Below are 26565 nucleotides of genomic sequence, written 5' to 3'. Positions count from 1 at the left end.
GCGACTTATATCAGTGGTACACAAGCAAAACAGGAGCCTAATATCCCTGCTACACATGATCACAAGAAATGGCACCAAGTGCCTAATCAAACCTTTGATTCACATCTGTTTTTTTGGAATCTATTCCACAAGTCGAGATATATTCTCATTACATATCACAATGACAACTAAACTACTTTAAATTTATTCATGGGGATAATATGTTGCTAATAGGCTTAAAATGCCCATCACTATTGCTCATACCTACAGCCTAACCCCGTTCTAGCAATTAGATAAAAAAATCAAATAGATAGCAAATAGATGAAAAAAATATTTAAATTGTTCCTCAGAAACACACGCGAGAGCAGCGCAATTTAGCCAGTGACGGGATAGCAACTCGGACAATCCTTACTTACGAAACTGGAAGACCTTTTCCGAAGTTTCAGCATGGTTTCCAAGGCACTCATGGCAATTCCGGAGGCAGGAAAAAAAAAATGAGTGCTAGTTAGGTTGGCTTCCCCACACAGCACCGCCAGCTAGGGTGGCTTTTCCGCTTTACAGCCTCATCGCACAGAAAACAATCATCAGAGCGAAAGCGATCGCTGTTTTTGCCATCCTTGTGGCTGCCAACATGCTGAGCGCAAGGCGGCTACTGTATGTTTACAACTGTTCATGCGACTGCTTCCGGGGTGCTCTAGGCAAGCACAAAGTGAGAACACTAGTGCGATATGAAAGCGCGAACGTTTGGCACTAGGGTGTTTGGTATTACATCCATTTCATGACCCACCATGTTTGATAAATAAAATAAAGATTGCATGTGTTCCTTTTTAAATAGGAAGAGTTCGATACAGCCAATAATTTGTAACACCCTTGTTCATTACAGTTCAAGGTTTCGAATGTGCTTGTTTGCACTAGGCAAGTCGGAGCAACAGCCATAAGCTAAGCATTGGCAGTATGTAGTTGCTGCATCAGAAACGTTATTTCATGCATTGTCATTAAATTCAACAGGTTGTTTCTTGATAGGATGCTCTTTCAAGAAAAATAAGTACACCACTACACTCAAGTAATGAGAACGGTGGGACACATTTTGTAGGTGATGAGTTGCAACAAAGTCATAAAATCTCAAATGGCGTTCAGTCCACATGGTAGTACTCCACAAACACGGTTATGCACTTGCATCGCATCAATTTCTGTGCCCATGCGGCATAGGTATGAGGCACTAAACCAGCTTGATGGCATTATTTCTGCAGCCAGTCCCATAAGACCACATTTAAAAAGCTGTTTAATATGGTGTGCAAGGAAAGTGTTTCTGGGTGGTAGATATATTGAAGTACGTATGATGTTTTATGCATGTACAGTGAATGACAGACCTTTTACAGTATCTCTCCAGCTCAAGCTCCAGGTGTGCAAAGGCGTCAGCTTGCGTAATATATAGCTACCAATGCACGGCCAAATTCAAGATATCTCACTCTCACTATGCCACACTTTTCTTATCTGCAAATCCACAAGAAACGTTGGCATTTTCGTACCATTAAGGAGGTAAGCTTCATTAATGCAGTCATATTTATGGAAACGTCAGGGAATATGTATGTTTGTGAGCTGATTTCAAATATGTAATTAATTTTACATATAACAAGTTCTTGTGCACTTATATAGTAAGTAGAGCTGTGCACGGGCCGCAATTCTGAGCCTGCACCCGGCCCGGGCCCTACACTACCACAGGCAGCCCGGCCCGGCCCGACGCTAAAGAAGCCCGAGTTCGCCCGGCCCAGCTCGGCTCGGCCTTAGGCAGGGTTAAGGCCCGGCCCGGGCCTGACCTGCAATAATGCGACGCCGACACAAAAAGAAACAATATCAGGAAAATCAGTTTATTTAAATTTTATTTGCCTTTTGTTAGCGTTTGTACTTTTCTCCTGTCCCTGTAGATTCCATTTTTGATGAATAAATACATCGCACTTCCTGCTGTACCTACATGCGAGACGACAAGCATACTTTCGCATAAGGTACGCAGTCGAGATCGGGGAGCCCGACTGGCCCGTCCGAGACATAGAAAGCCTGGCCCGGGCCCGGTCCAAGCCCGAGCGAGAGAATCTCCAAATGGCCCGAGCCCGGCCCACGGGACGGGCCGGGCCCGGCTTTCGGGCCAGCCCGAGCCCGTGCACAACTCTGATAGTAAGTTATCTAACTTTTTGCCAAGATATTTCATGAAATTTTGTAGCAAGGAACTTGTGAGAATGCATACAATTGGCTTCTCTTGACATCAAGCTACGCAATAAGAGTAAAATTATCCTGCCTATCATAGAAGTTGAGTTCCAGGATTTTGAAGTTGCCACTTCACAAACGTGAAGAAAAATTTGTATTCCTGTTCCTTAAATGACAACTTCAAAATCGTGTAACTGAACTTCTGTGACAGGCAGGATGATAATTTTACCCTTATTGCATAGCTTGATCTCAAGAGAAACCAATGGCATGCAATTTAGTAAGCTCCCTACAGCAAAATTTCATTAACGCTCTCGGCAAAACATTACAGAACATATTGCACAAGTGCAGAGGACTTGTTTACATAAAACTAAATGACATATTAGGAATCAGAAAGCAAAAACACATGTACCCTGAAGATTTCATAATTGTGACTTCATTAATAAATTTTTTCTAAGACCCTCCTCCCCACCTTAACTGGTTTTTACACATTGTGATGCTGCTCAGCTATGTCTCAGCATTGTGTCCGACTCACTGAATGCTTTGATTTCAGTAATCTGCACATTAAAACTAAGCCAATTCAAGATAAGCAAATCTCACAGAACTCGTTTAAGTTGCTACTGTCATTCAAGTTGGTGCCATTAAATTTGGACAAATGCCACCACGTAGATGGCAATAAAATTTAGCCTACTGACCTTTTTTTTCTTTTAGTCGTGTGGGGCCTTCCATTCAGATTTAATTTTGGCCAGGTTAGCAGGTACAAAATGAATATTTATTTGTATATAAAAAGTAGGCATTTAGGAAGTTACTGAAAAGGACTGAAAAATAATATTTACACTCCGAAAGCAATATCCACGAGTTTTGCGGAGGCCATATTGCTACTGCGGACGCTTTGCATCTTGAAGGTCGATTTTAGGTGGCTCTAAATCACTGCTGTTGCTTTCAACATCAGAGCGCACTGAAGTCGCATTCGCTACTGTGCTTAAAAGGCTTAAAGGAACACTTAGGACGGTGTCATGCAATTAATGCTCGCACTAAAAATTGGTTCTCTGGCTCTTTCTGGCTATACTGACACTTGTCCAACAGCGAGACAGCAAAACAACACAAACTGCAAAACAGCAAATATCTTCCTGCTAGTCTAATCAAACTCGAGATTTTCATACCAAGAAGGATGGGTTGTCACTGTTTTGAAGTGGCAGTGTAGAGTGGTGGCCTCTGGGACCTGTGCCCAGAAATCAGTGCAGTCTATTTGCGAAATTGGCTGGTTATTGCAACATCTGTATTTCATTTTTTGGCCTTTCCTGGCTTATAACAGCTACATTGTCAGTGAGAGTGGTCTCCTTGTGATTAGAATTTGGCATCCTGTTGACAGAGGCCAATTTCGATTCATCCTCAGGGGTCCTTTCTCATCATCACCACTGTCACAGGGAATGTCCATTATTTCCCGATTAGAAGAACCGCCTTTGCTCCCTGACGTAAAAAAAAACTCTCACTCTAGAAAGCAGCCAACTACAAATATCAAGCCAAGCAAACAAAAACACTTTGAAAAAGAGGAACCACCGGTGCTTTTTAGTGGAAAAGCAACCAACAGTCAATATAGCATGCAATCAGAGGACAGCTGTAAAAACTTAAAAACCATAGGCCGTCATTTCGATGGCTTTGATATGGTTTTGCTTCCAGTGGGTGTAGATCTGTCAGCTTCAGAAGCCCATGGGCTAATGCTTACAGCTTTGCTCATGAGCCACATGCATTGACAAACGCTTTATCAGGAACCAAGTGATCAAACCATAGCCTTGATAACGCTTAGCTACGAAACAAAAGGCATAGGGCACCAGTGCGCGTAACCAACCCTCAGTTATGCCCTCTTCAGCAAACAAGTCCTGCAGTGGTAAAGGTGCATGCACAAATCCCCCCAAATATAAACCACAAATAAAGCAGCTACATCATTATATGGAATTTTAATCCAAGCACACAAAGGCAAAAAGTACACAACAGCTCGACACTTTTGCTGATATGCATAGGTCTGCAAGCGAGTCAGATCACAAGATAAATTGTGCCAACAATAAATACAGAGGCAAACCGGGTTAGGGCATCTCAAGAGCATCACCAAAGCTTTGGCTCGTTTATGCAATTGTAGTAAGGTACATTGGCCTTCAAGTACTTCAAATCACGGGATGCCCAATGGTCCCCGCCCATCCCACGCAAAGTGCGTGTTGCTGTGGCGAGTAATTTATATATACAACTATCATACAATATTTAAATGAGGCGGCAAGGAAAATGTGTGCTATTGTCGATGTCATGTCAAGGCAATGTACGTTAAAAGCTCGGTTTTTCACTCAAGCATCATTTCAACTGCTACAGCAGTCATTCAGTGATCAGTGGTGTCTGCACATCCCACACATGAATTTTCATTCTCATGTTGCCTCGGACCGTACAGCAAGTATGCAGCCTTCCATTTAGCTAATGGCCGTGGCAAGTAATCTACCAAAATTGTGGGATTTTTATCGATCAAATACTCGTCTTTATGCGATTATTCTGCGCTGTTCTGTCATCTCACGCTGCTCTTAGAAAACTTTATGGCAAGTGAGGATACGAAATGAATGCAGTAAAACCTTAAATTCAAATTAAATTATCCCCCGCCGAACCTGCCACGGTGGCTCAGTGGTTAGGGCGCTCGGCTACTGATCCGGTGTACCTGGGTTCGAACCAGACTGCGGTGGCCGCGTTTCGATGGAGGTGAAGCGCTAAGGGGCCCGTGTGCTGTGCGATGTCAGTGCACATTAAAGATCTTCAGGTGGTCAAAATTATTCCACATTAAAGATCTTCAGGTGGTCAAAATTATTCCGGAGCCCTCCACTATAGCACCTCTTTCTTCCTTTCTTCTCTCAGTCTCGTTTCTCTCTTCCCTTAAGGCCCCGTTCAGGTGTCCACCAATATATAAGACAGATACTGCGCCATTTCCTTTCCCCAAAAAACCAATCCTGGAACCCTGAATGAAGCAATCTTAAGATATTTTTATGCGATGTTCATAAAGAGAAACAATGGCACGCAGCAGGAGTGTAATTTTGTGTTGGTTCACAGCCCTCACCACAACACTCAGTATATTCCCTTCAGCTCAGAGAAGTGCCACACGATAATGGAAGTGGAATCGACATCGCTTTACTTGTGCGTTTTTCCGGCGCATGCACAAGGCTCATTTAGTACAGTTTCAGAGCCCAATTAAGTTAGTGTCTGTTAAGGTATCATTACTGTGGCTAATTAGTTAAAACATTTTCGAACCAAGTGTTCTTATTCGCTTCCATGTTTGCATGTTACAACAAAAAAGCAGCACAGGCCTCCATAGGCAACAATAGTTTCTGGTGTTCTCCATGCCAACTTTTAAAAGTGTGACCAGCATCCTGAATAATGGGTCATATGGTCACACTTCATCAAGAAACGCAAACTTTCTCGGCTCGCATGCTGTCATTGAGTCGCCAACACACAGCAAGCACACATGCATGTAAAGGTACTCTTGAACATGAACTCAGGTACCTGAACATGCACATCATTAATAATTTAACATAAGTTGAGTAATAGTGTTGCTTCAAGCATTGAATGTAAATGTCGAGTTCATTTCAGTTTAAAAATGCATATGACGGCAGGCCAAACAAGCCCTTACATTGCCTAATTCAGGGTTGATTGTTCTCTTTTACAAGTGGTTCTGTTTGGTGATCTACCAAATGGCACATGCCAAAAACTGATGACAATCTGGTGCTTTCCATGAATTACTTATCTGGCACAAGAGCAATTATAACATCATCTCGTAACACGCAACCAGCCAAACCTTGTCCCCTAGGACAAATAGTAAGCTACAAGTGCCATTTGCTTTGGTTTTGAACCTCAGAACTGAATTATAATCTGACAGTCAAACTCACCGAATGTTTTATTCCATCCCCAATTTTGACCTCCACTTAGATTTAAGCTCCACAAATGGAACTGCACAAAGAAGTTAACATATCTGACTATATCTACCGGGTTATCGAAATTCTAGAAAACTGGACAAGCGGACAAGAAAGCATGCAGGCATGATCAGTTTCATACCAGAGTACTACTGTACATTTTCAGCGCTTGATGCTCGTGCATGCCCGCTACATCTATAACTCTGCATGCTACTTATCACTATTATGTTTCCTAGCTTGACTGCTCTCTGTGAAGTTGACAAGGATGAGTGAAATGCAAATGCTGCAAATAAAAAAGAGTGAGGTGCACTCATGTGCCACAACTAATACAGCCCTAAGTCTTGCACAGCCCTGACTCCAGTGCATACATCATACTCCTGCACATACACACAGGAGCGAGCCAATCGCTTTGCCTTCATCACATCGCCGCTTGCTCTGAGACAAGCGTTCACCACTGAAGAGCGCAATAAAACTCGCTACCAACAATAAATGCTTTAGCTGAAAGCAAACTCCACAAAGCATGCCACCACTAAGCTTGCTTACACAGTGGTGCTATGCTGTACACTTCTGTTAGCAACACCGAAGTTTTACAACAACACTTGTGAGAGAAAAATAGCATACGAACAGTACATGAAGGCATGTGCTCGCTGCAGAGTAACAGTGCTGACTACAATAACAATAACATGCTACGGGCACCGGTGAAGTAGAACAGTGGTTGTTACCTTAACGTTGGTGAAAAGGCACCAGTGTATTTTCCTCTCAATTTCTTCCACTACGAACAGACCTCACTGTCTTCGCCAAGCTGCTCCGACACACTGTCCGTCTCCGGCTCTAACACATCTGTCCAAATCATGGCTCCAGCTCTGTGCCTGTCGCCACTTTCTGCATTCCGGCTCAACAGCAGTGCTGAGATGTAAATATTTGATCAGGTGATGGTAGCAGGTGACACGCACTTTCGAAGCGCCTAACTCGCCAGTAGGCCGCTGTTCCTTTGGCATGCCACCTTGTTGTTCTTGCTTATATTGGGCATTGCGCGCCTTCAAGGCAAAACACGACTGGCCAAGTGAGAAAGATGGACCTCCAGAACCCTAGTAGTCTGTGCCCGCTCTGTGCCTCCCTAAACACCTCTCCTGCATTTACAGTCAGATACAATCCGGCAGCTTGTGGTGTCCCTCGGTTTAGCCCAGGACCACGTCCATTGCCACAGCCCCAGCCAGAGCCCGTGCCGGCAGGCGCTTTGGCTCACACACTGTTATTCCAGCGTCCACCTCTTGAGATTCACTGCAGGTGCACTACCTTCTTGATACCGCCCATCTCGTCTCCAACCCTTGGTCCAGATGCAGTGATGTGCGGACGGCTTTTAGTCTGGCCGATGAATGGCCAGTTTTGGGATAAACTCTATGAGCAGCACCTGCAAGAGGCCACCGCATCATTGTGAAGAAACCCTGTAATGTGAAGGGATAAGCTCAAGCTTTCCCTCGTTTGATGGTTCTGAAACGGCATTCTACAAGAGCAGGTAGCCCCAAAAATTAAGGGAACTGTCGGTTTGCGCACCAGAATAAATTCTGTTATTTCTGTTCACAAATTGAGAATGTCTAGCGGTTATTACATACCCAGCTGAAACTGTGCACAAAACATAAAAAAGTCTACTTGTCACACTTACGGAGTAATCATTAGTGGAATGCTTATCATGCGTTCCCTTTCATAATGGAGCGACCTGTACATTTCTCAACTCCAAGACCCCCCCTTTCAAATAAACCTCCAATATTTTATGACTGAATGACAGGGCACAGTGGAAACTGTGTTCCAAGTGCAATGTATACATATAAAAGTGCCTTTTTTTTCTAGACTTGCCTGCCATAAATACAATTGCCGAAGGCATTCCAGTGCTAATTGTGATGCCACTAATCATAAGCAAACTATGAAAATAGAAGATGCGCCCTTTCCAGCACGGTTCTTTCACACTTGCCAACGAAACAAGTCCAATTCAAGCTCTACAAGACTACAGCGCCTGTGTAGTCTGTGCAGTCAAATAATGGCATGAGCGTGACAAGACTACAGCGCCTGTGTAGTCTTGACAGGTTCATGTCATTATTTGACTGTTTTCCTCACATAACTAAATATCAGTCAACTGACAGTATTCTTTCCCGATTGCAAACCCAGACTGAAGTTTAGTGGTGCTGCAGCAATGCTGGCTTGCTACCCTGGCAGAGACGGGCTTCAACCTTAAGTCACTGTGTACCGTCGCTGCTATTTTTTCAAGAAGGGTGGACACGGCATGGCCCGCCGCGAAGACACTGCTGACAGCCACAAGGTCGCAGCAGTGGCAGAGGTGTGTGCCCTTACACGGCGGCGGAGGTGTGCCCGTGCCCTTGCAAGAGGATGATGATGACCACAAAACCAAAACTCAAGACAGGTGCATTGTCCCCATCACCACGGTACGTATTTGGAGTAGGGAATCCTCTTCTGTCGGCCTCATCTATCAGTCCCCATCACCCACGAGATGGTTAGTGCGATAGATGTGCTGAGGAAGATCGCGACCTCACAACATATAAGCAAGGTGCATGTAATGCCGTTGCTGCTGGCAAAGAAAAGGCAGACGTAATGGGCCACTTAAATTGCAAATAAAGGCTTTTTTCGTAAGCTATCCGCAGCGTGTTTTGACGGATTCTTAACATGCTAGAACACTAATTTCGATGTAGCAAAATTTCAGTATTATAAAGTAAACTGCAGATTTTAAAGACTTCGTTAAATCGAGGCAAGCATTTTCTGGGACGTTAAGCAATTTGACACATTTGCAAACTTTGTTCAGCGTATGCAAACAGACGCATAGATAAGCCCAGCCTAGTGGCACCATCTGGCTGTTAGAACAGGAACCATTTTTGTCAACAAACCAATGCTCCCTTTTAGGAATTGAAGCAGCAGATTCTTCACTCTATACAAAAATCTAGGCAAATTTATCACTCATACATTTTGTTATAGGCGATATAAGATGGAGCGAATGCCCAGTGCCCCATTTATAGCCAGTGAACATACTGAAAACGGTAGTAACAATGACGAATCCAGTCTGAAGCGAGCGATCCTGCTTCGAAGGGCATCACCATTTTGGAAACATTTTAGCGTACGCGACAACCACACGTACTAAACTTGGGAAATAGCATACGTAACGCGAGCATCTAGTAAGGCTTGATTTGAAACAGCGCTTGACACAAGTACACTATGAAGCAGGCCATTTCTTCAGCCTAAGCTATCCTATATGCCCGTTTTATACTGGCACTACATTCTGCAGCATCAGAACATCACCTCTGCACTCATCACAGCTTTGGTCGAGCTGCAAGGAACTACAGAGATCGAGTATAAAATTGGAACGATACAGAGAGGATTAGCATGACAGGAGCCATGTCAATCAGCCCCAGCACAAGGATCACAAACCTGCTTCATATGAACTACACCTGCATCAAGTGTTCCTCCACAAAGGTTTTATTTTTTCTTCACGCACATTCGTACAAGTGCCAATGAAACAAGTCCAATTTGTGCATTTGTCTCAAGCCTATTTATTGCTCCTAGCAGACTTCACTGGCCTACTACCAAATAGAATGCCCTTATAAGGCAAAGTTATGTGCTTTTGCATTTGAGTGTAATAAAAGATGTAAAACACAAAACTTTTGTCCCCTTTCATTTAGGTACTAGGATCATTACCTGGCCTCTAATGCAAGTTCGACCACCATAACATAGTTAGACTGTGCACATATTCTCGCTTTGTACCATATCAGGAATGAAAGTCCATAATTGCCTAGCTTCAGCTTTTTAGGAATACAGAAAACATTTGTGAAAAGCAGTGATCCAGGCTCTAGCACAACACCAAGTAAAAAAGGAACTTCAGTTAAACATCATACCATGTGCATGACAGCACAAGCAATAGACAGTATTATTAGGCAGGTGAATTAACTCTGGTAGTATACTGAAGATGAAAAAATACCACTCACATATTCCATCATGCTGTTGGAGTCGCATCTCTGTTTCCCAAGCTTCCAATGTAGTCCAAGCTGCAGAAATGTCATACACTAAGTGACCTTCGCAGGAGACTACACTATAGCCACACAACCAAAGTGTGCCCATAGTCCTCACACCCAACAAAAAATTTGCAAACTATCCTGCCAAAAATATCTAAACTAAAGCACTGCCATGTTAGCTGCTCACTTAAAGGTGCCCTGGCATTGGTTCGAGTCCTGGCTCAGTGCATGCGGAAAACTTTTTTTTATCCGGTAAAAGTTTTTTTTTCGGTACGTGAGCACACTTCTGATAAAAATTTCAGCAATGCTTCCAGCCTCAGTTCCGACACTGTTTCGTTTGGTGATGCCTTTGGCGTCAACTTTGTCATGATTTCAGAGTGGCATTGAACTGAGATTACCGAAATGCAGTCTGCATAGGGTTACTTGATAAAAAAAAACCTTACAGTAGTTGTTAACAGTAGTTGTTAACATAACACTGCATTGATCTTTCTTCAGGTGATGCAACCATACGACTTTCTGTAGGATGACATATCTCCCCCAATGAGAAGAAAATTTTTTTTAATGTGAAGACATTATATGTCCCATTAGCACAAAAGCAGGTGTCCATCGTCGCCCATGTTAGCATGCTCTCGCGTGATGTCAGCAGTAGACCATAAGGTAGTGAAGTCTACAGCAAAGAATAAAAAAAAAAATTCCTACCGAAGGCGTAGGGAATTAAACCAAGGGCCTTCAGATTGCGAGGTGACCACACAACCCGCAGGCCCCAACACCGCACTACTTCTTCGGAAAAAAAGGTGGACCTAGTGCATGCATTTCCTCACGACTGTATGCTAATGAGTAGGTGTGCAATTAGAAAGGAAGGAATCTTTAATGAACCTCCCAACAGAGCTCACGATGAGATAACGCTTTTGCATTCAAAGCACATAAGTAGTCTTCAGTGCCCTCCAAAATTTATTTTGCAGTCTGCTGAAATTTTATGCAAATTTCACAACCTTACACATAACAGCATGGCAATAAAGTGCGGACATAAAATCCTTACACTCTGTCAACTTACCTTGTGATAGAGATGGCTATTTTCCCAATCCAAAACTTTCTCTATTGAGTGCCGCGTCTGTGAAAGAAAAACAGACATAATGACTACAACCACTGACATAACACAAATGAGTGCACATATTTCTTACTACTACGAACAACGATGCCTCAAGGCCAAAAGGCCCAATCCCCAAAGCAACAAAGGTACAAACAGTGCTGTAAGTGCAGGCCCACTCAGATGCACAGATGAACTCGCCAACATTACGCAGCCGGAAGCAGTAGCCTCGCACCGCTGTAGTGTTCTGTTCTCTGCAACTATACTGTACACAATACTGTGGCACTGTTGGACAGTACCAACAAAGGCACATATAGAAGCTCCAATGCACTCTAGAAATGTCCAGTGCCCTAATTAAGCCCTAATGCACTCTGGAAATGTCCAGTGCCCTAATTTCAAAAATTTTTCATGCTATTCACCTTCACAGTTTCCTTCAGAGCGACGTCAATGTATATTCCAGCAGCAGTTGTCAACTTAAGGTCAAAAAGAAAAACTGCCCAAAAGAGTAAGAAAACCTCTTTAAGAGAGCACAGATATAATACTTAGAAGACAAGCAAACAATATTTGTTTCTTTAGTATATAGGGACACCATCCAGCAAGTTTCAATTGCAAGCATCAAGCAGAGTGTCATTTAATATGATTTTCAATATCAGCTAGCAAGCACCTTTGACATTTTCATGCATGCAGATATCAACATAAAGTGATATGTAATGCAACTAGAACAAAAATTGTGACATCTCTGTGACTGATTGCCAAAAACAGGTGACATGAGACCTGACAGGCAACTCATCAGTGCGTAGGGGAGGCGTGAACAGACAAACTTCCCCTCATGTTAGAGATGTTTGAGCTGAAGTGATTACTGACACTGCAGCAGGCTCAGTGCAGTCATGCAGGAGCCGTGCACTGGAGCTGATCAAAATAGAAATTTGTCATAAAAAATGGCTTAGAAATACTATTCACACAGCACTGGTACAAACTTTTCCATGGCCAGGACACTGACACACAGAAAACTTTGTGTCTATATTCCTTTCAAGCCAGGGTTATTGCAGTGTGAGTAAAAGTAACCGTTTCAGGATCTCGTACCTTCTGTATGGGTGGCTGCACTCAATACAAGCAGCTGCAGTGCAAGAGGCACATAACGTCATTTTTTAGGGTTTTAGAAGATAACAAGCACATAACATAGTAGTATAAGCTTTAAAATACAGAACATAAGTTGTTTCACTGACTCATGCAGGATGCAATTTCCAGAATTACTGAAAACTCGCAGACTACAAGATTATTCCAACACCCAAATGCCTATATCAAATGTCCATCGTGAAACAGAAATATTTTATCCACTTCTTGTAGTGATGTGCTTTAAATGTTGAAGCTACCAAATACTTTAAAGGGATACTGCATTAAATAACAACTTCTTGTGAAATCGATGAAACTTGATTCAGAAGGTGCGATTATCTGAAGTTGCAGTCTTTATTTCATGCATTTTTGCGCGGATGGCGTTATTTTGCAGGTTTTGTATGTGCATGCCATTTGCTGCCCGTCCAGGCAGGAGGCGTGCGCGACGTCACACGTCTCGCAGTGGCCTGCTCCCGTCGCAGCGTGCTGGCAACAGTTCAGCTGTCGCACCTGGAAGCTCAGGGTTGGCGGCATGGAAACGTGAAACAGATCGAAAGTTACAGCCTCGAAAGTGGCAGTGGGAGTAACGATTATATCATTCAGATATCGAAATGACCATGAACTAGAGACACGGCTAGGACCCCGCCGAGTAAAATGAGCCTGGAGGATGACATATCGCTGAGTCAGACAACCTGCAGTGGTAGCTGTGATATTACAATAAAGTTTGATATGACCCAGACAAATTTTCCTGAATTAGGTATTAAAAGATTTCTTTTGCCGAAGGTAAATCAAGGCATTACCTTCATTCATTGCTCCAGCCACGCAAAAAGAGCAGCCACGGCGCTGGGATAGGGCAGGGAGGGGGAGTTTTGAAATAGGTCTTGTATATCACGTTAGCGATCGAATATCGAGCGCTAACACACCTAACATAGGTTGCTGGCCCGAATCACTGCCACAAGCTAGGCTCTAACTGTACAAAACGCTGAATCATATGACATCATCCGAAACATTCTGCGGCAAACGGTTTGTCCACAAATTTAACACGAATGTCAGGACTGAGTTGCCCTACTATGACGCCTGCCAGACAGGGATATATATATCGGATCCACATAGTTTAGTTTCGAGTTGTGATGATCGGGTATCAAACCGCTGCCTGTTATTTTATTCCGTTATGTAACCACCTCGGTTACCATGGCAACCACTGGGTTACGATTTGCGTTATCATGCAATACGCTGAGACCCGGAACGCGAGAAGTAGAGCTTAACGCTCTAAAGGTATGCAGCACGCAGTTTTTGTGACTGGAGCATTGTTACTACGCTGCCAGACTTGCATGCGTAGCTCCCGCAAACGAGGTCTGGCGAGAGATTCTCGTGATCGGCCTGTTCGTAAATTGCCAACATTGTTATTTTCCGATAGTCTCGGGCATGAGGGAAGGACCTCTCCACTCATTTCTTATATTTGCACATACTTGCATGAAAACACTGTTACGTGATATATTTATTTTTCTGCCCGTTCAAACATGCATATATATTGCCTGCCGGTGGTCTGTTTGGTGAATGTACTGCAAATTCGGAACAAGGGAGACGAGACCATTTATAATGAGCATTTCTGTTCCGTCTCGCATCCGCGATAACTTTCCATCGGAGGTTGAATCAGCGCAAAGATTGTAACCAGTGAAAATATTTCCAAACTGTCTGCTGACAAGGAAAATACACCTGTAACAAATGCGTTAACATTTTTAGCCTTCATCTTCTCTGTAGTTATGCGCATTAATATGTGCTACATAGTCACATTTTTACAGTAAACAGTGCTCTTTATAAGTTACCAGCAATTTTCGTATAGTTTAGGTCCCCTTTTCGCTAAAGTGCGACTGTCATGATTTCGGTTTTATGCTTTCTGGGAAATATTGCCACCTAGTATTATTGTGAGGTTGCGCACAGCTGACCTGCAAGATGACGATGCAGTGCATGCGCAATTGCGCTATAGCTTATCGACCGCCATTACCGCGATATTGAGGACAACAACAACAACCGCTTCCTCCTGCATGGCTCCAGGTCCTCGAGAACGTCTCCCTCACATGTATATGTGACATTATGTACGGCAAAGTGTCAGGTTAGAGGTGCTGTCGTTTCAGTGGAATGAGGATTTGCAACTGAGAAAGATTTATGTCGCAGTCGCTGTCAATTAAACTGCCGGGATAAAAATTTGGACCTAGAAGGTTTGTCGTGAAGGCCAGCTGCGCCTCACGGATCCATTCTTCAGAGCTTAGCATCCTTTGGGAAGGCATGACATGGCGTGTCCCTTCCCCCCGTCGCACTACTGCTACAGCCTTTAGTGGAATAATACTTCAGCGCCCCCACCCTTCGCTGGTCTGGCAGCAGCGTGGATCAAATTCGAGCTTAAACGACTCCGGACATAAGCGGCGGCACTCGCAGCGCGTCCCTATATGGCGGGTAGCGTCCATGCAGCTGCAGCAGGAGCACGCCGTTACGCCGAAGCGGCTGGGTCGGCCGGCCACGGAGGCAAGGAGACGTACGATGTCACAGCTTCCGAGAACCAGTAGTTCGGGGCGCCGCCAAATGTACCAGTTCAAGGAAAAAATGAGGAAAGAGTGCTTTCCGCTGGTTTCATGCAAAAAAACCGATGCGGTTTCAGTCAACTTAGGAATGCTAGCTTTCATTCCAGTACAAAATTAGACCGCCTGAAATTTAATACAGTATTCCTTTAATAAAAATGAATATTTCAGTGCGCTAGCACTTATAGTTTCCATTCCCCGCATTTGGGTGCTGTGTGTTTGTCTGTCTGAAGCCGGTTTTGTGGCAGGCTGCTCACCTGCCCACTGGGTGGTGGGCAGCCCATTTAATCGTGAGAGGCTGCTCGGGAAGAGCAACCTGGGTCAAAACCCAACCCAAGCAGCCCAAGTCCCACCAATGGCAACACCTGCCCTAGTACCTGCCCTGTGCTACTGCGCCACTGCTCACCTGCCCACCCTGTGGCTTACTTGCCAAGGTGTAGCTGGTGGTAACCAGGCGAGAACCCGGGGCGCTCTGCTACTGCTCACCTGCCCACCGGATGGCTTACTTACCAGAATGTAGCCGGTGGTAAGCAGGCGAGAATCTGGGGGCGCTAATTAGGCAGCACCGCCCCTAAACGCACCGAGCTAAGCGGAATGAGCAGCAGCGGTTAGAAGGAGAGCGTGATTCGAATGATGCTTGCACAGTAGCTAACGGAAGAAGTTAGAGTGGTAATTAGGCGGTAGCCTGGTACCACCTGGTAGGTCATAGCTCCAATCGACAACTGACATCATGCTAGCGCACATGTCCGCATCTGGCCTCATTACCAAATCGACTGACATTTTTAATTCTCTACTCTGCCTAAGTTGACTCCACACACACTACCATCACCAAACATGATACACTTATATGCAGTACACTGCAAGACCAAAAAATTCACTCCTTAGCAGCTCTAAAAGTCTCCATGAAAACTGTCACATGAACAATTAACACATATTACCACTCTAGGCACTGCTTCTGCTGCACAAGGTCAAGCCTTGCCCATTCTGACCAACAAAAACAGCACAATGAAAGCGACACCTCACACTTTCTATCCCGTATCTGAGGAGAGCATTTTTAGCTTCACTCCATGAAATTCATTCCTTAGCCGTGTATTGGCACCTGCACAGAACTAATACCATGCATCTCAGTATACTCAATTGCAAACTGCCACACTTCATTGGCCAGTAATACCCCTGTCACACGGGCACCTCAAAGGCCTTTGAGAATTAGGTCCTTATGTTCAAAGGCGCAAGGAGGGCAGCTACAAGGCATAAATGTTGTGCCTTTGCTGCTACAGGCATGGGAGGCGAAGGCACCCATTCGAGACCTTTGAAACCCAAAGGCGCAGCACTCAAGAACCTGTGATCTTAGTATTGTCCAACGTCAAAAAGTAAAAGCAAAGAAAAAAATCTATGCAGCTAACAATGTTTGAAAACATCTTACAAATATGTATACAAAAGGTTTGTCTGGTTTTGATTTTTGGATGGCTGTTTGTATTTTACGCTCAAATTTCAAAAGAGTAAAACTGTTGCAGCAACACGAAGTGCCTCTAGTGGTCAAGGCAATACAAAAAACCTGCTGCTGCTGACAAGAGTTGAGGTTGCAGTTCTTTTAAGGCAGCAGCAATAATATTTAAAAATTATGCGAGCTCAATGAATGAATAGAATACCCCACTTTAATTTTAAAACTATCATTTCAGCCATCTCATGCACAACAGCGGGCGCTAAGCCTCAACAATCTTCACCTTTGGGCCGCACCATGTAGCTGCATCGCTACTCCTATGGTGAAAAGAGATGCCTTTGCTGGAAAAGCCTTTGAGAAATGTAGTGTCACAGGGGTACAAGTCTTATGACCTAATGATGGGCTGACCACGACCTGAATGAAAACAGCATTCTGCGTCATGTCCTGTGCGGTGCACCTCTTTGAGCACCTACCAGTGGCTCTAACCAACTGCTTTCTTGAGTTAAATTAATATGGACCATAGCAAACACGAACACTTGAATTAAGTACAGAGTTCCACATCTAGACAGTGATGTTCCATATGTTCCATACTGTGACTGAAAATTCCCCCAACAGACCCAGAAACCCCAATTTCAGGCCATTTTTCTCTGCAGCAGCTTGAAAACTCCAGCAATTCAGCATAAGTGATGGCGTATTCTAATCAGCGAGCCACGAAGGAGCAAGATGTCTAGGGAGTCTAGGGACCATACTGTTTCTGTCCAGTCAAAAATCACAATCTGAATCCAAATTGTCCACTGAAACGTGCTCTTCGGTTTCACCGAGCAAGAAAACTTGCTCCGCATTGCCAAATGAAATACGCCATGAGACTATTTCAGTTCTTATTCCCTGAATCCCCATAAAAATTCCTTTTGCTTAATTTTACTCCTCTAGTTCCCCGGATAGAAGATAACTGCATCCACAGCAGAATTTCTGACCACACGAAGCTTGCTGACCACTGCCGCAAGGTCATCTTCAGATTGTACAAGAGCTGCTTTCTTCAACAAAGCCTTATTTGTGTACTGAACTGAAGTAGCAACAGGCAAATGAAACAAGGATACGAAACCAAAGCTTGAGATGACACACCTGCATACGATGAAATACAGTGTCCTTTCATTAAACAGGAGGCCTAGAAACAGTCATTCACCGCTGCAGCTTGTGCAGAGGGGCACTGCTCTAGTCCCATGCCTAACCACTCACCCTTTTGCTGAGGCAGACGACAGGCCACAACGAGCAGCCCAGTGTACAGCAGCAACACAAGCAACCACAGAACAGCCACTTCACATTCACCGGCAATGTCTTGCGCAGAACACTGTTTATGCGCAAAATGGTTGCCTTGAACTCTTCAGGTGCCACCTGGAAACATGCGTGAAGGGCAAAGAACATTTCACTCCAGGTGTGCCGGGGCGCATAGACAGGATGACACCAGACTATCTTCACTAAACACTGATATAATGCTCAAACCATACCAGAGACCATCGACTTCAACTGAGACACCATGTTCCCAGTGTCACATTAACAAAACTGACAAACTTGGAAAGAAGTATCTGCATCACAAACCTATTTGACTGAGCAAGGAAACTTGAAGGGCATGACACAAATTTGGCACATGGCAACAGGACTGTCCTCAACTTAAATCCTATTAAATCCTGACAGAGGCTGAACTTGTGTGATTGACAGTAAAAATCCTCTATGACACAGAAAAAACCACTGGCAACAATTCACAGGGCCAGAAAAAAAAATTAAGCGCGTGCAAGCGTGCAGAACACACACTTCCACTGGACTCACAATTGATTTATTATGCAGCGCTCAAACTAGACTTAAATTGCTTATGGTGAGCATGTGTAATGCCATACATAACTGCAACCAAATAATAGTAAAGCAGTATAACCAGATACAACTTGAGCGAAGTAGCAAAGAGCCCTTAAAGAAGGCACTCCAACCTATGACATCACAAGAGAGCAAAAGAGGAGCTCCAACCATGAACATACGACGCACACCTGCTCAAAGTGTGTCTAGTCTAGCCCTGGAGAAGTTCCTGAGGGCACCGTTATTTTCAGCAATAATAAATACCTTACTGGCGCTGACACCAAAAAACAAGAACTGGCAGTTATTACAGCCACCCATAGCAACTGTTGGAGATACACAAGATCATGCATAGGTACTAGCAAGTTCTTGAGGCCACCATAACTGAGCAACCTACTGGAAGGGCAAGACAGCAATGCCATTGGTGTAGCCAATTAGATTCAGAAACTCGCATACAACACACAAAATATACACAAAGGACAATGATGACAACTATGTAGTGCAAGATGCCTTGATCAGTGGTTAAAGGCATAAGTTTGCTCAATGAAAGCCACAATCTCTTCACAAAACTGAGCAGTGACAAGGTAGACAAAATAACATAAGTAAATGTCACACGAGATGTGTTTAAAACCTTGGCTAGGATCAAACCGGTGATCTAGGGCTCTGCAGCCAAATGCCATAACAGCCAAAACACCAAACGTGTTTAGATGCCACTAAGCTACCACAAGTCCCGTTGTCAGAACAAAGAGTATGCTGCTGTTTAGTTTCCAGCAGCAATGCAAGCCACCTGTGCATGCATTATAAGGTAGCGATGCTTAATAAATCAGTTGAGAGCCCAGTGGCAAGTGTGTGAACCTGCTTGTTCTCGTTCTACACTTCCTTGCCACAAGCTTTTTTGTGTCAGCTCATACCAACTGACTAAGCAACTTACTTTTGCCTAACTAGTGCCATGACAAGTCAGAGAACTCACTACACATAATAAAGCAGCAGATGCCATGCAGCTACAATATGCCTCACAAGGCCCTTTTTATGCTCCATTTACAGGCACACGACCAGTGCAGATAAATGCACCATGACCCAATTACTTTTTGCTAACGCTGTATATTTATTTCAAAATGCTGCCAGCTTTGCTTTATGGCCTTAGGCAGTAGTCGACAGCGCACATGAACACCCAAATGGCATTTACGTGGAATGAAGAAAAAGTATTGCAAGAAAATTGCAGCAAAAAAATGCACTGAAATGGGTGGTAAAAGCCAAAGGCGTAACCTTAACTAAGTCGTGACGGCCAACGGGTGTTCGTAGTCGATATTACTCACAACGTGAAAGCCCTTGCGAAGAAATACCGGCTCTAAGTACGCGCAGAAAAAACAGAGCAGCCGTTTCCACTGTTTACCTTGGCTGACAGTGTGGGCGGGAACTCCGTGTCGAACTTGTTGCTGAGTCCAAATCTGCGGAACGTGCGTAAACAGAGCACGCAGACATCGTTAAAACAACAGCAGTAAAACCGCGCACTCGATCGTAACGCGTTCGCCACTACGCTTCGAGCCAGTAGGCTGCGTAGCGACTGCACAAGCTGCGCACGGCAACGCGTTGGATATGCCGTCCTGTCTAGTTCAGAAGCAGCCCGGTTTAGGCCCGCCAGCACATAGGCTTGTCGCGAGACAAAAATGTCGAGCGGCTGAATCAGCTGATCAATAACAACACGTGAAATGGGTAAATGGATCTGGTAGGTGACGTCAGTCCGAAGGCGGCAAACAATGCATACAGACACGGCGAAAGCGCTGGAACCTGTATATCGCAAAGCTTAACTGAAGGAATCCAGGGAATTCTCTATTAAATGTGGGCCCCGTCTCTATTAAATGTGGCTCTATTAAATGTGAGCGCACGCTGCATGTTATCGAAGACGGCGAGAACTGTATAAGCTTGGGGAGCACGAGGCGTTCTATCATGCGTTCTGTTCATCTCTCATCATTCGGTGAAATCTCTCTCTCTGCTATCGTGCCGAGCGCTGCTTTTTATGCAGATCGTGGTTAGAGTAGGCAAGGCGTGCCTGAGCCTAATATCCACCACGACAGTGACATCCCTTCAGTTCCGCTACAGCTACGATAAAGTGAACCGCGGAACAAGCGTTTACATCCCGCCACCTGAGACGACAGCGTGTGGATTTCCAAAAACTCTCAAGACAATGAAGCCCGAAACGCCTCGTCACGGCAGCTCTCTTAGCGCGCGCCCCGTGGGGGGTCTTTCTTTGTGAGCGCAGCCATCAGAGCCGCGCATCACACTCGGCTGCTACTCACACTGTCATGTTGCCCGCGCCTCTGATGACCACGGGCTCTGGCACGAGGCTGACGAGCGAGTCTTCATTGGCCCGTTCCTCATCGTCGTCTTCCTCGTAGATTGCATCAAAATCTGCCATATTTGATTCTGGAGATGCAGCCATCGGTCGCTCTTCTCGTTCTGTGCAGTTTCCTCCACGGTGGAACTTTTAAGTGGTTTAAGCAGCTACACGTATGACTATTATCGCGCGGCTAGGAATCCTTGAAAAGCGTCATCACAAATGCTGGCAAGGTGCAGACAGCTTCTGTCCTGGCGTTCAGCTGACTGCGGCACAACTTCGCCCAACGATCGACAACTCAATCCACTTTTGCTGAAACACTGGAGGTTGATGTTTTGCTTGCGCCTACCAGCTGGAGATAGATGGCAGCAGCTGCTTTTCTGCGTTTTGTCACGTGACTAGTGGAGATCAGTGATCTGTGCGTTTTTAAACGCCATCCAAAATCATTCCAAAATATGCGCATCTTTTGCAAATAACTATTGCAGTTTCACCGCTAGAAACTCCGCTTATGAATATGGTATAGCGTATGAATATGACTTATTTTGGATGTGGTTTTTATTTTTTTAAGCGCAAACTGTGCACACATTTTTGACACAAGAAACATTCAGTAGCGGTTGGCGAGAGTGTAAGATTAATGTTTCATAAATTCAAGTGTTTATTACGTATTTCTGGGCAGCAGCATGCTGTTCATTCAAGAGCGCTAAGCCGACTAAACATTTGATTGTTATTTTTTTTTAGCTAAATTGACTTGGCTTGACTTATGATGCGACTGATTGCAAGCTAATTGCCATGGATAGTCACAGGACCTGCGTTGGGTGTGTTTTCGGTGCGAGTGTTGTGTGATCGCATGGTAGGCTGTGGTTCTGAGTTGTACCTATCCTTTTCGTTTGGCCTCGCTCAAGCCTACGAGGTTAGCAATGTCCTCAGAAAAGTTCGAGGACCTCGAAGAGGACTTTGTGGCACTAATGGAAGAAATACGACGCAAACTGGAAAGTGCCAAAGGACGGGGCGGCATCGGCGAGAGCAAGAAGTCTCTTCTTCGTGAAGTGCAGCGCAAAGTGGACCAAGCTAGCGGCGTTCTGCAAGAGCTAGAGCATGAGGCTAGGGCGGCGCCGAACCCGTATCGTGTGCACATGAATTCCAAGACGCGAAAATATCGCTCGGAACTGGACGACATAAACAAGACTGCAGCGTCTCTGGCCGGTGGTGTCACGCACGTCACCATTGCGAGACAAGACCTGTTGAGCCCGTCCAGTGTTTTGGGAGATTTCGGCGCCGGTGATCCTCAACGAAGCAGACTTCTGCAGATGAACGAAACTTTGGACCGAACTACGGACAGCCTGGCGAGAACGTTTCAAGTGGCCGCCGAAACCGACCAGATCGGGACAGCTGTAGCCGAAGAGCTGCGCACTCAAAGGGAGTCTCTTGTGCGCACCAAAGAGCGGCTCGAAGAGACTGATCAGAACCTCTCGACTAGTCGCAAGATATTGCGCACCATGTATAGGCGCGTCATGACCAACAAAATGATTCTGATCATGATTATCGTTATCGAGATATGCATCCTAGGAGCCCTTATTTACTGGAAGTTTATCATGAAATGAAGAGCTGAAGTGAATGTGTGAACTCATATCACAGCTTGAAGTGGTTAGAATGTGGAAGCACACCCATTTTTCTTCACCTGTCTTGCAGATGTATCCCTCTACTCGAAACTAAGTTTTTTCACATCTATAAATTTGAGCCAAACCCTGCAATGATTTATTTTGGATAACTCCATAATAAGCACCATGCTCTTGTATGTATACGTTATAAAACATTTTGGCGTCGCAAATTTTTTTTGCACGTGCTGTTTACTCAGACCTATCCTGGGGAGCAATTTTATATATGCGTTTTGATCTCACTTATTACACCATTCACTGTTCCTATGTTTACATTGGGTATTGTTGTCTGAATTATCCGTCAGTGTATTAAAAGAGTACTGCACCACTGCTACCAAGCTGCACTGTGCAGTGTTGCATTCATCGTGATATCGCGCCTCACATGCTGCTTCAAAGGAAGAGGGGGACAAGTTTTGCAGCGTGTTGCAGGTTTGTGGACTGTGAATAAATTTTCACTGTTCAGCTAAATTCTTTCAGAGGCTTTGTGGGTGTTACTGTAGGTGAACTTATTCTAGTGGGTGCGTACAATTTCAGCTGTAGAGAAAGGTGTACAAGGAACAGCAAGCACTTCCCGGGCAAGTAGGCTAAGCTGAACCGTTGTCAAAAGTTGATCCTAATGGGGTTTGATTCTCGGCCATGCTATGTCGCTCATTATGGATCCCTAGCATTGCAAATCTTGAATGTAAGTGGAACTCTGGTCCTGCTCCCTTTCGCAGGTGAGGACTTCCACAGATGCTATGAGAGCCCCACTAGTAGACTTTGAAGCAAACCTGTGGGCTCTTTTGACAAAGGCTGAACATCTATCTTGGTGCTTGTACTATTGGAGGCAGAATTTAATCACGCAAGTGACTTTGTATTAAAGCCCTCTGGAAATGCTGCAACCCTCCTCCACATGTGTCGCGCTCCTAGGTACTTGACCACAGAGTCTCTGGAAGCTTTGCGGTGACTCTATTCAATCATTTACAACTGGCAACATTTAGCGGGCCACCATTCCCGTGGCGAAAGTGTAACAATTTCTGCATTGCAGCTGTACCCCTCAATGTCATAGAAGAACAAGCATATCTGAAAGTTTCATGACAGTGTTTCTTTAGTGTAGTATTAACTATGTGGTTGTTGCTATCCATCGAGGAAGGAAAGAACTACCATGATGGCACAGCCATGAAAACTGACTTGATTTGGTTTTATGGAGTTTAATGTCCCAAAGTGACTCGTATGCTATGAGGGATGCCGTAGTGGAGGACTCTGGATAACTGCACTGGCATCGCACAGCACACGGGCCTCTACCATTTCGCCTCCATCCAAATTCGACTGCCACAGCCAGAATTGAACCCACGTCTTTCAGGTCAGCAGCCAAGCACCATAACCGCTGAGTCACCGCTGCAGCTCACAACTACAGCAGCTCACTGCTACGATACCAACGCAGCCAAAGGAACAAACTTTTGGGCCAAATGCCATGCTGTATGGGTTATACATTGCATCGGCAGTGCTCGTTTTCACCAAGGGAGCTAGAGAAGTGCCAAATCAATTAGGGAACGAAGAGGGGGAAACAAAAACCAAAAAGCTGGTAGGACAGAGAAGTTAAGGCAGCCATAGCAAGAAGGAAAAGGCATCTAGAGAACAGAAATTGGCAAAGAAAAGGTGGGCCACACCAGGTGAAGTGGATTCAAATGGGATAAATACCTTGAGAGGGCCGCCGCGGTGGCTGAGTGGCTATGGCGCTCGGCTGCTGACCCGAAAGACGCAGGTTCAATCCTGGTCGCAGGGGTCGAATTTCGATGGAGGCGAAATTCTAGAGGCCCATGTACTGTGCGATGTCAGTGCACGTTAAAGAACCCTAGGTGGTCGAAATTTCCGGAGCCCTCCACTACGGCATCCCTCATAGCCTGAGTCGCTTTGGGACGTTAAACCCCCATAAAACATTGAAAAAAAATACCTTGAGAAGAAAAGGGAGGCATTGGCATTACTTCATGCCAAAAACAGGAAATGCAGCGGTCGGTCCGGTGTATGACTGAGATAAGCGGAAAAAAAAATGAAATGCTGCAAAGAGGTTTTGGGAGCACATAAGGTTACAGGGAAAGAGGATAGAGGGGGTGCAAGGTTCACTGACCACACAGGAGGGGAAAAGAGGAGAGGAAGCACAGGAATATATCAGATAAACAATCGAAGCAACATTTGCAGAGCCTAAGATGAATGAAATAAAGGAGAGCAATGACTACAGGAGGGCGGGGGAGGAAGAGCCTGGGAAGATGACTGCAAGGGAATGGTGGGACAGAATGGAAAGCAAGGTTCCCATAGGAACAACAACAGGATCAGATGGCATACTAATGAGATTGATTAGCATGCTAGGCCAAAAAAGCAAATCGAAATTAGAACAGATCATTGAAAAAATAATAGGGGATGAGACTAATATACAAACAAGGGAAGCAAGGACAACATTAAATCCTACTCACCAATTACGGTTACGTCAGTTATATATAGGCTAGCAATGCAGATGGTACAAATGAGAATGGAAGAACAGGCAGAATATAAAGAGATCTTAGGAGAGCTACAGAATGGTTTCCGAAAGGACAGAAGGTTAGAGAATGGTCTATTTGTTATAACTCAGTGTATGGAGATAGCAGAGGAAAGTCTGAGGCCACAATGGATAGCGTTTTTAGACATTAAGGGTATATGACAGTTTGAATTAGGAAAAGCTTTGGGGCCAGTTGAAAGGATATGGTTTAGATAGAAACATGGTTGTTTCTACTACGTGTATATACAGATGATGAGGTTGTGGCAACATGGGAGGGAGAAACTACAAAACCAGCTAAAATTAAAAGTAGGCTAAGGCAGGGCTGTCCAGTATCACCCCTACTTTTCATGATAAACATGAGTCAAATGGAAAAGAGGTTAGAGGATAGTAAGGTAGGAGTCGATGTGAGCAATATGCAGAGGCCAGAAAGTTAATCAATTGCTAGCCGGACTGATTTATGTGGACGACATTGCACTGCTAGCAGACAAGCGGGATAGGTTGGGGAAACTAGTCAAGATATGCGGAGGGGAGGGGAAAAGTTGGGACTACATTTCTGTAGAGAGAAGTCTGGGATAATGGTACATAATGATGAAAGTGGAGACCCACTAGAAATACAAGACACTAATATTGACCATGTGAAGAACTATAGAAGTATCTAGGTGTACGGCTAAATAAAGGAAAAAACATCTGGAAGAGCACGAAAGGATTATGAGGGACAAAGAGGAAACGAATTCAGACATAATTATGAAGCATAGAGCACTATGGAACTATAATCTGTATGAGGTTCCTGTGCATGAAATCAGGAGCACAATCATGCCTAGAAATCAGACAAAAAAGTGTAGGCAGGTTATAGCCTTGGATGAAAATGGGAACACGTCGAATGAGGGAGTACAGGGGGACATGGGCTGGTCGTCGTTCCAAGTTAGAGAGGAAATTAACGAACTGCAATACGATCAGAATAACCAAAATGGAGGAAAGAAAGTGAGCAAAAAAAAGGCATACAAGTATCGATGCATGAAAAGTATCAATACAAAATGGATGAACAGAGCCCGAAATCTAACGGCTGAGTACCTACAGGTGAGGGAAGAGGAACAAGCCTTTATTTGTCATACGACAAAGAGGGCAGGGATTAGGGATAGGGTTTACATAGCTCGTGGGCCCTCTCTAGGGTGTACTAAAACATTCTAGTACACTCTACCCTCTCGAAGGCGATGGGGCTCAGTAATATACTAGTGTGGGAAAGGAGGTAAAGGAGACAGATCTGGACACTGGACGCAAAGAATGCGCGGACGGACGAATGGATGAGAAAAGCGTTGCTTTAACTTCTAGTTCACTCTACTTTAACTAAGGGAAGGTTAGATGATTTGTGGAGGAAGTCGAGGGTAAAACTGCTTAAAAGGGAACAGCGCAAACAGAGGACGTAGAGAGCAACATACAACACAGGCGCTGTATTGTACGTTCCTCTTTCCGTCCTGTGTTTGCGCTGTTCCCTTTAAACCAACTAGCCCGCAACAACACCCTCGTGAAGTTAAGGGAGGGGTGAATTTGCGAAAAAGATCGTCAAATTAGGCACTTCAAAAGGGAAAGCTGAAATAATAATAATTGGTTTTTGGGGAAAGGAAATGGTGCAGTGTCTGTCTCATATATCGTTGGACACCTGAACCGCGCCGTAAGGAAAGGCATAAAGGAGGGAGTGAAAGAAGAAAGGAATAAGAGGTGCCGTAGTGGAGGGCTCCGGAATAATTTCGACCACCTGGGGATGTTTAACGCGCACTGGAGAGAAAAAAAAATTAACGTGAGGAGATTGGGGTGGGTGGGGGGGGGGGGGGGATGACATTGGCTAGGTGGCAAAAGCTGCCGTCCGACACTAAGGAT

At 44.7% G+C, this 26565-nt stretch overlaps 2 protein-coding genes across 2 annotated transcripts; one reads left to right on the top strand and one right to left on the bottom strand.

The window, feature by feature from the left end:
* Positions 1–4117: 4117 nt before the first annotated feature.
* LOC144128700 (cysteine-rich hydrophobic domain-containing protein 2) lies at positions 4118–20897 on the bottom strand. Its single transcript, XM_077662328.1, has 6 exons — positions 20486–20897; positions 19582–19636; positions 17583–17738; positions 11184–11240; positions 10103–10162; positions 4118–7527 (listed from the first exon to the last, which is right to left on the bottom strand). The coding sequence occupies exons 1-6, from the start codon at positions 20626–20628 to the stop codon at positions 7477–7479; spliced, it is 522 nt and encodes a 173-aa protein (XP_077518454.1). The 5' UTR covers positions 20629–20897; the 3' UTR covers positions 4118–7476.
* A 411-nt stretch (positions 20898–21308) lies between these two features.
* Vti1b (Vesicle transport through interaction with t-SNAREs 1b) lies at positions 21309–22649 on the top strand. Its single transcript, XM_077662327.1, has one exon. The coding sequence runs from the start codon at positions 21441–21443 to the stop codon at positions 22122–22124; it is 684 nt and encodes a 227-aa protein (XP_077518453.1). The 5' UTR covers positions 21309–21440; the 3' UTR covers positions 22125–22649.
* The last annotated feature ends 3916 nt before the right edge of the window (positions 22650–26565 follow it).

The sequence above is a fragment of the Amblyomma americanum genome, chromosome 4, assembly GCF_052857255.1.
Source record: "Amblyomma americanum isolate KBUSLIRL-KWMA chromosome 4, ASM5285725v1, whole genome shotgun sequence".
NCBI classification, from domain to species: Eukaryota; Metazoa; Arthropoda; class Arachnida; order Ixodida; family Ixodidae; genus Amblyomma; species Amblyomma americanum.
Note: the sequence above shows the minus strand (reverse complement) of the source record. Positions and strands in the feature narration are given on the sequence as shown.